We start from the raw sequence: 10,231 nt of genomic DNA on the forward strand, positions 1-10,231 counted from the left end.
GGAGTGACTTTTTAGCACAAAATGTTATTTTAGCACAGAGTATCACTTTAGCACAGAGTGTCACTTTAGCACGGTGTCACTGTAGCAAGGAGTGACATTTTAGCACAGAATTTATTTTGCAACTTTTTTTCCATGCCTAAAAAACATTTGTACTATTATGTTTAGAAATCTAAAAACATACTATGCAACATGTAAGCTAAAGGTTTAAATGAGTTACAAGTTTAGGTTATTATTAAAAATAAAACAAAAGTTAACTAACAAACTTTATTAACTTATTTCACTATATAATTTTATATGTAAATATTTTGATACTTTTATTTTAAATTTTTTGACATGAAACTATTTTTATAAAGTTATCAGTGTTTACAAGCACTACAATTCTTAATTTTTTTTTTAATGCTAATTAATTTTAATCAAGGTTAAACTTTAAGCGTAAGTTTTAAATAAAAGGTGAGATACATGAAGGTTAAAAACTTACTTATTTCATTTTAATAATACATACAGCTTTGAACATCATAAAACATATATACTACTACAAGGGTGTATAAATTTAATTCAACAATTTTTATAACTGTTTAGCTCTTATATTAAACTTTAAGAAACAGCTAAATTAAAAGTGCTCCTAGTTAAAACTTAATTTACAATTTTTTAAGGCAATATTTTCAAAAGTTTTAGAACTAATTTTCACATGTGTTTCATTGTTAACTTAATAATTACAAATGTATTGCTATTATTAATTGCTATAATTATTTTTCATATATAGTAAACATTATAGATTAGTATTATCTGTTTTTTTTTTATTACAGGTATTATAAAATAGTATTTATACTTACATTTTTATACTAAATTACTAGTAGTCACTTTTTCTACTTCAGTAAAGCTAAGGTCTTTTTTATTTTCAAAATTTAAACTGCACCACACGATCATCAACACCAGTCCATGTTCATTGTCATACAAGACCATGTTGCAGTCTGAGATTGAATGTTGTGTGGTGTAGTCTAGTGCTTATAGATTGAATTAAACAATTTATACTTAAACAAGTTTATTTCAAAATATATCATTGTAATGAAAAGTTAAAATAAATAAGTAATGCATTGTTTTGTACTAAGTATTCTCAAAACCTTAATTCTTTGTAGTACTACAAGTTTCATTTTTAAATTTACAAACAATATGTTAACACTTTAGTGTAAAATAAATTATTTATTAAATTTTTTAATTTTATTTAGTAAGCTAGCTAAATAATAATGAAAGTTTTCTTCAATTTGAAAGCTTTAGTTTTTGGTAGCGGAGCTGTTGGTTTTGGAGGGTGGCAACTTCAAAATAAGTTCCAGTTTTCAGATTGTCATGCTGAAGAGTATGACTACAGGTGGGACACAAATTGGGATGGTAGGTCAAGTGTCAAAAATAAGGGTGTCAGGCACATCATTTTGATAAGGCATGGCCAGTATGTCACTAACACTTCTGATCCTGACAAAAAAGTTTTGACTGAACTGGGAAAAAACCAAGCTAAAGCACTTGGAGTTTTTCTTGGTGAATTTACAGAAAGTTTAGATATACCATTGACAAAAATAGTCGCTTCAACTATGGTGAGAGCAACTGAGACGTGTGATATTGCATGTGGACAGTTCATTACTGATAAAAATGTTTTGGAAAACATTGATTACACAGACCTTATTAGAGAAGGGCCACCAATTCTTCCTGAGCCACCTAGCTCAGTTTATAAGCCTTCAGACAGTGAAATAAGAGAATGTCAGACTCGCTTGGATAAAGGCTTTGAGAAATATTTTTCAAGGCCATTGGAAGATGGAAGCACACTTGAAATATACTTTTGCCATGGCAATGTAATAAGGTACTACTTGTGCAAGCTGCTGCAACTTCCGTTGAATGCCTGGCTAAGGTTTAACATTAGACATTGTAGTGTCACTTGGATTAAATTGAGAGGAAATGGTAGGGTTAATTGCTCAGCATATGGAGACGCAGGCTTCATGCCTGCTGAAATGCTCACTACGAGTTAATTAAGTTAAAACCCTCAGTTTTATATTATAACTAAACATTTTAAACATGCAAGAGATCTTCCAATGCGTTTTGAGGCTGAGAGGTCTTTTTAAAGCACATATTTGATCATGACAGTTGTTTAAACTATTGAAAGTAAATTGTCAAAAAATTTTTATACATTGTTTTTACAAACAAACTTTATGCTTAAGAAAAATATATGAAATTAAATTAAAAGTTATAGTTAAAGGGTATTTTAAATTAGTTCAAGGTTGCCAAAAAACCTGGAGTTTGGCAAAAAAATTATAAATATTTTTGCCAAAACAATTTAGGCAAAAAAAACTGAAATTAAAAATAAAACCTGGAATTTTGAACAAAAATTACAAAAAAAATCTGGAATTAAACAGTTTTATTATGTTATGTAGTAATATTTTAATTTGGCACAAAAATCTAGAATAAAGATTTAAAAAAAAATTTACCATCAAAATTTTTTTATATAAAAAGCACATTTATAGTAGCTTAAAAGTAACTTTTCAATGTTTTTATACTACTTAGCACAGTTTCTAACCTTAAACTTAGCAACTAAAATTAGACTCAAAAAAGTGTACTAATGAAAACCTGGAAGAAATTTCTCAAAAAAATTTGGCAACCCTTTTAGTTCTATAAAATACAAGATGTATATATTGCTAAAGTTATGTTAGATCGTTCCATTAACATATGGTTTTCTGTCTATACAAACGTAAAAAGTTTTAGTAATACTTTCAAGTTTATAGTATGTCTTACAAACGATATTCACTTTTTATTCGTTCAATATATTTTTAAAAATTTACCATTTTCCAAACAACTATTTATTAGGTCTTGATTTTTTTTATGCAGTTAAACCATTCAGATTTTTGAAAATAAATACATGTGTATCAATATATGCGTGTATTATAATTAATACATAGTAGTTTTGGAAAACAAACTTTTAACAATAAAAATCAAAAGAGCTTTGTGTTTTTCTTTAGTGTATGTCATTTAGTTAAAACAGCTTAAAATACTTTTTCTTTATATATATAGTAATAATTTTAGCATCATTTTTCAATTTAAAAATGTCTAGTCGCGTTTTAGAGAAAATATTTTTAATGATTAGAGTTGAAACTGAAGACTACGCATTTAATCCACATTAAAAAAGCTAAAATGATTTGTTTATGTTTTTCACTAAAGTGTTTTAAAGTATTAAATAGTTGTCATACTTAATTAAACTTCTCGTAATTAGAGTTTGCTTAGTTTACTTTACAATCATTAGGTAAAAAAATAATTTGAATACTGAAAATTAAAACTTAAATATAGTTAGTTCATAAAAATAATAAATCAATTTTGAATAAAAAACACTTTACAATGAAATATAACTTTGATTTAATACCTTTTTCTAAGTAAGTAGCTGATAAAATTCTGCAAAAATAAATAGCAAATTTATAACTACCTAAGTTTTGTTTTTGACAGACACATCAATTTGAATAGTTTGTTTAAGTTAGAAAATCAATTATTTCATGTAAAATAAAATTAAAAGTTGATCAAATTTTCAAATTGCAACCAGAATCTAATAAGCTGCTAGATAGTGGTCAGAATTTGATAATTATGACTGTTAAAATTAAGCTAGGTCTAAACTTTTAATTACATGTTAAATCTTAGGTCTTTATATTAAAGAATAATATCAACTAGCGTCGATTTTTCTATTTAGCTAATAATAAAAGTATTTCGTTATTTCAACAGTGTAGAGCGTTTTTTTTTTCTGATTTGGAGCCCATGATGACATCTTTCTTGTTAGTTTGGTGTAACATTTCAAAAAGTTCATTGACGTAATTAAAGAGTTGTTCCTTATTTTATTTGTAAAGTTTATAAATATTATGTGTCTTATTGTTAAGGAACACATAATAATTAATAACTTTAAAATTCCCCACCCGCGCACAATTCACACCCAATATTTTTTTAATTTTCTATATTTATTGCTTTTTTCTAATATATTTTTCTTAATATATTTTAGTTTAATTTTTACTATCAATGTTACCCTTGGTCGGTAAGCGGTTCTCGGATTTGACCGGGTTGGAGATGCGCGGTTCCCGTCATATCCATGTAGAAATTTTAAAACTATTCTATCTCCTGACAAAAAGCTGTCATAATTGTGCCAACTACTAATATACTTAATTGAACGATAAAAAATGACGCTCATAATATTTGGTCCTAGGACTTGGTACACAAAGAACCTTTCGATTATCGGGTCGCACACCACGGGTACCATTTAATGTCTTGTCCAGGACAAATTATAGATTAATAATTAACCAAGAAATACATTTAATCGTATATAAAAACGCTTCTACTTGAAATTTGTCTTCTATTGAATTATAAAATTGCGAATAAAACAACATCTCTAAATTTTATTACTACGTAGTTGTGTAGAAGAAAGAATACTATTTTTGTAAAACTAATATATTTTGAATTTTTTTTTTGTTCAATATTGTTTATTGAACGATAAAAAAAGCGCTCAAAATTTTTGCTCTAAGGACCTGGTGTACAAAGGAAACTTTCAGTTATCGAAAACTATGTGGAAAATAGTTATAATAGCGTAAGTTAGTATAACATAATAATAATAGTTAACTTTTTATTATCAACACATTTCTAAAAAAAAATTACTTTGTATACTATTGCTTTCTAGTTAATTAAAACCAAAGTATAAAATGAATACCATCCTTAAATTAATTATACAAATTTTGCTAAAATGTTTAAAACAATGAAAAAGTTTTTGAATAGTGAATATTTTTTCTAACAAGTTAAATATCATATGTTGGGAGCACAGTGAGCCTTCAACTAGAAATACCAAAAAAAAAAGTTTTCTTTGAAAATTTGTAGGTTAAAAGCTAAGATTCTTTTATATTTAGTGATTCAAATTAAACAAAAAAAAATCTATTTATTACTAAAGTTATGTCATTTGGCGCGAGGCGATTTAAAGAATTTTTATTAGCTGAAACTTTGCGATTTTTAAAATATAAAATCAACGCTTAAACAAAAAACCATCAAAAAACTACTTTAACATCAATGTAATTTATTCCTTTTTCAGAGTTTAAAATGGATACTTTGGAGAATTGCTAAATTAAAAATCACCAAGTTTAAAAACTTTATTTTTTTAGTAAAACAAAAAAAAAGATATTTTTTCTAATAGTTTTATCGACATTCTAGTATTTTTTTTAATTAAAAAAACTCTAGGTTGGTGGATAACATATATGTATATACTTTAAAAATTCAAAAAGTAATAGATAAAAAAAAAATCTCATAACATCATCCACCTACCCGGAATTTATATAATAAGTAGCACTCTAGAAAGAAATAGCCACCGATTAAACACCCTATGGAGTCAATTAAAAAAACTTTTATTAAACAATATTTGTATATAGAATTTTTTTTTTTAAATTTGAACTTTATATTTAGTATCAACTAAACATTTATAAGTGGTTAAAAAACTAAAATTATTAAAATATGAGTTTAGTTTGCCTTATGAATACTTATCAAAACAAATATATTTATAATTAAAAAATGCATAATGCGATATAATTTTATAAAAGCTACTACTTTAAGTTCGTTAAATTTTATTCTATAAAAAAATTCTATAAAATAAATATTCTATAAATTTTTTTTTTTGAAAGTTCAACAGATACAACCATAGAGTAAATTTTATGTCAAACATTTGTAACGAAAATAAAATATTGGTTTTTTAAGAAGATTCACTCCCTATTTCCAGTTAAAATCAATTTCGGCCCACAGTGGGGAGTTTAAAGAACTATTTTTTAAAGGAGTTATACTTAACAGTATAAACAAATCAACCTGTACTAAAACCAATAAAATTTCATATTAATTACCAATATACAAAGAAAAAAAAAAGTTACCGTTCTAATAAAAGATTAATATAGTTTTTATAAAATCTTTAAGACGTGACTTTTGTATAGTTTTTTTTACAACTAAATTAATAAAAAATATTTGATTCTTTAATCTTAATTAATCAAAGTTCTCTTATTGATTTGGTTTTCTTGCTAAACTTGTTTTCTGCTATAAGACTGTTTGAATTCTCAGTTATTTTTTGAGCCATAAATTTAATAACTAGTCAAAACTTGATACACTGTCGCGGACTTAAGATTAACGAGTCTTTATCTCAATACAAAATTCATAACAATCTAGTTGGTTTAATCAGTTCTTGGATAAAACTAATAGTTATTAGATATTCTAGTATAGGATAGAATATTATTTAGAATAATTCCTTTTTTTAATGAGTGATTTATCCAGCAAAAATAAATTGATTAATGTTTTAAAAGTTGTTTAGCTATACTTACCCTACTTATATCCAGAATTCGTACGCAGACTGAAACTCCTTGATTTTAAGCATTTCAGAATGACTCTTTCCTTTCTTAGTTGGTCGGCGCCAAGTTTAGATTATAATATGATGAATCGACGTAACCTATTTGATTAGTTGCAACTGCGTAGCTTACTAACATTTGAAACTTTTTGTAGATTTTTTCAATTTCTAATATTTAACAAGATATTGCTCCTGGACAGTATAATAATTAATTCAAGTTTTTGGAACTTACTATTATGTAACTGCTACAGTCTTTTTTAAAATTTTTAGAGTGCTACCTCACTTGTTTTTAATTTTTTTATTAAGTTGAAATACATCAACATTGATAAACTCACTTTATTATACTCCCTTCTCACTAATAATTATACTCATCGAATATTTATATCATTCACAAAATTAATAACAAAGGCAAATAATCATTTCACGCGTCAATTAAAAAGTACATTACTGGTAAGGAAGTTAATAAAATTTAATTGATATTAATTATTCTTAATACAAAGATTCTCAAACCTCTTTTAAAAGTTCATAAATTTTTAAGCATTTATACCGGAAATATTTCCAACAAAGACTAAATACTTGTTAAAAAAAAATACTTGAACTATCTGACATTTTGCAAAAAAAAAAAAAAAAAGTTATTCTGATTTTGCTTGACGAGTATGAACCTCTAATACATCCGAATTAATTCTTTGTTTGATAAATGAATTAATTATTTTAAAATTTCCAGAAAGTCTTAAAACTACATTATATCTTAATCCGAACAATTTAAATCAAAATTAAATCAAATAGCTTTATTAAACATGTTTATATAACATCAAAAACTATAACGAATAAAAACTTATAAAAATAATCTATAAGATAATAAATTTGATTTTAAAAAATTAAAGACTTGCACATTAAGAAAAAATACAAACTATAATCAGTATATGTATCAATTTTTTTCAAGTAGAAAAGAGAAAACATGGTAGCATTTCAAAAAATCAGTACTTATTGTAGATAATTTTTAACAAAATAAATTTATATATAAACATTCTTGCACCCTTTATATATACTTTTAAGGGTGTTTTATCGTAAAATTTAAACACTTAAGAAATTAATTATTTTAGAACAAATAAATTTTGTGTATCAACATATACCATTCACAATTTAAACTTAATAAAAAACTTAAATGTAGCAAACAATTTGAGAGGCTAAAAGCTTAGTACAATACATAAATTTATCTTATACATACTTAATTTTAAGTAAAAAAATTCGGTTATTGTTAATAATTTAAACTATATCTAAATGTTAATATATGTTTTACTAAAGTTCATGTTAAATCTAGCTAATTGACATTTCTGAAACACTAAAAAATTAATGAAGCTTTATGAGGTCTTGTCATTCTGGCTTGTCATCCTACTTTTTTGCTCCTGTACTAAGCCAACTAGTTGCTGTTTTTCAGCCAAAATTTTCAAAATTTCAACAATAAATGGCAAATAATTGTGTCTTCTGCGCATGTTTTCAACCTCATACTGTTGTCGCTTACACAATTCTTGACTTAGCTTTATTTTTTCCGCTTCAATTTCAGATTTCACAATTTCCATCCTAAGATGCTTGTCTAAAAGTTATACTTTCGGTTAAAAATTTATTGTACAAACTATAACTACAACTAACTCTTGCGTAAACCATTTGAGAGACATTTGAAAGTGAAAATAAAATGCAATAGTTGTATATATTTACTTTCTTACAGTCATTTATTTTAACTTTCTAAAGACTAGTTTAGTATTTTTTATTAGTATTTTATTTAAGCAAAAAGCCAGCTTCACTGATCAAAAACAAGCCTGTGTTTGAGAGAAATATAAAATAAACTTAAACGCCAAAAACTGAACAATCTAAATGTTAATCAAGAATTAATAGTAGAAAAAAAAAACATATTAATAACAAAATTTCCTAATAAAAAAAAAATCAAGGATAAAAACTAAGCTTCAAATCATAAAAAGTAGCATGAGGTTTTTAATAAAATTGCTAAGTACTGCCAAAAAAAAACTGCAAACATGGTTTGTCAGCTTAAGTTAAGAATAATATTAACATGTTTTGAACTAGCCTCAGTTTTTTTTAATACTTAAATATCAATTAAGCCGGAGTGCGTGGCAACTCTGTTAGTACAAGTAATAAGTTAAAGTTAGCCTAACTAACATATAACGACAGTGAAACCAACTTATTATTATATTCTCAACTGTTAATTTTTTGTTAAGAACGTAAAAAAAAACTGCTGTATTAACTGAACATATACAAACAAAAAATGTAAAAGCTATACCTGTCCCATCTTCACGGTCAAGCTGCTCAACTTGCTTATTGAGAGTATCAATTTTATTTTCGATCATGAGTTTTTGGTCAGCAACAACAGCCATCAAATTAAAGTTAATTTCCGTATCTTTGTAATGTGAAATTCGCTTTTTTATAACTTCACTGTATTATTTATAAATTTTAGTGTTAATCATTGTTTTTACCAATACTTTTAGCAACAATAAAAAAATAATCTTTTTAAAATAATAGTTATAATATATTAAAATAATTATAACTAAAAGAAGATATTTATAACTACTTTGAGCAAAACATAATATAATACTAAAAACAGTAATTATAAAAAGAACTATAATAATATATAAAAGATTTTATAGTATACTGTGTATTTCAATAAGTTGTTTAAGAATTTATACAATGTTGCTTTTCAAGCATTGGTCTTTGTGTATTTATTTAACTAAGTTTGTTGATTACTACACAAAACTAAGTGTAAAAAAAAAGTTCGAGCATAAGCTCTTGTAATGTTTAGATTTATTCAAAAAAACTTTCCAACTTCCATATTATTAAACTTATAGTGAATTTTTTATTCTTAACCTTATAATAATTTATTTTGCTCTTATAAACTTTAATAAATTGGTAAAAGCATAATTCTTAAATGCAAAACACACAACATAATAAAAAAAAAACATTAAAGTATTTAATAAATTGAAATAATAACCTGACTAATTCAGTCCAATGTTTGTTGTTTTCAATTTTACCATGGTCAATAGGACCTTCTCTCAAACCATCCAATTCATACAAGCAATCTCCAATAGGCATATAAGCAATGAAATGATAGTTGTCTTCACTTGCAACCTTGGGTTGATCAACTTCATAAACTTGCTGTCTTGCAAAGCTATTGTGTACCTTTTTAATATCATCTGAATTACTTAGACAACTGCCTTTCATTTCTGGATCAAAACTTTGGGTAAATGATCTGAAACCAGTTAAATTGTCACCAAGACTAACATTTTCATTGTTTACATTCAACAACATGTTGATGATTGCTTGCGTTGCACAAGCATTAGAAATTACTTGTTTTGCGAAAAAAATGCTATCCATTCTACTATCAGTTACCAAGTTTCCTTCAGGTGTTTTATTGTCAATGCACTTAAATAAAAATATCAAACCATAAACTTTTTGAAATCGTTGAAGATCTTCTTTTTCAATGGTTAGCATCTCTTCAACTTGGAGTCCTTGAACTCCGAAGTTTTTTATCAAATGAGTAAAAACTCCGGGATCACTTTCTATAAGACACCATTCACCAGCTGGATTCATTATTATTACTTATTTCACCTGATTTTTTTTAAATTTCATTTTAGTTTAAAAATAACAGTTTAGTGTCATTCTAGCATGAGTAAAAGTTCTGTGCTGATAATATGACATAACAATCAAAAAATTTACTAAAAACTTTTTTCTTGTTTAAGTTTATCAGTAACCTTGTTTTTCATTTTTAAATTTTCTTATTTTTTGTATAAGTGTTGCTAAAGTATGATAGTAATTTGTTTCATTTTATTTGAAATTTAATATTCATAT

General features: G+C 25.6%; 2 protein-coding genes across 2 annotated transcripts; one reads left to right on the forward strand and one right to left on the reverse strand.

Moving 5' to 3' along the window:
• The first annotated feature begins 1,230 nt into the window (after positions 1 to 1,230).
• Positions 1,231 to 2,910, forward strand: LOC145829431 (serine/threonine-protein phosphatase Pgam5, mitochondrial-like). The gene has a single exon (XM_082937215.1). It carries the CDS (start codon positions 1,245 to 1,247, stop codon positions 2,013 to 2,015), a length of 771 nt encoding a protein of 256 aa, XP_082793341.1. The 5' UTR covers positions 1,231 to 1,244; the 3' UTR covers positions 2,016 to 2,910.
• A 4,248-nt stretch (positions 2,911 to 7,158) lies between these two features.
• LOC145829212 (ubiquitin carboxyl-terminal hydrolase isozyme L5-like) lies at positions 7,159 to 9,986 on the reverse strand. Its single transcript, XM_082936946.1, has 3 exons — positions 9,375 to 9,986; positions 8,670 to 8,821; positions 7,159 to 7,970 (listed from the first exon to the last, which is right to left on the reverse strand). Exons 1-3 carry the CDS (start codon positions 9,971 to 9,973, stop codon positions 7,738 to 7,740), a joined length of 984 nt encoding a protein of 327 aa, XP_082793072.1. The 5' UTR covers positions 9,974 to 9,986; the 3' UTR covers positions 7,159 to 7,737.
• Positions 9,987 to 10,231: the final 245 nt, after the last annotated feature.

Source organism: Thalia democratica, chromosome 2, assembly GCF_965202585.1.
Source record: "Thalia democratica chromosome 2, ktThaDemo2.hap1.1, whole genome shotgun sequence".
Taxonomy (NCBI): Eukaryota; Metazoa; Chordata; class Thaliacea; order Salpida; family Salpidae; genus Thalia; species Thalia democratica.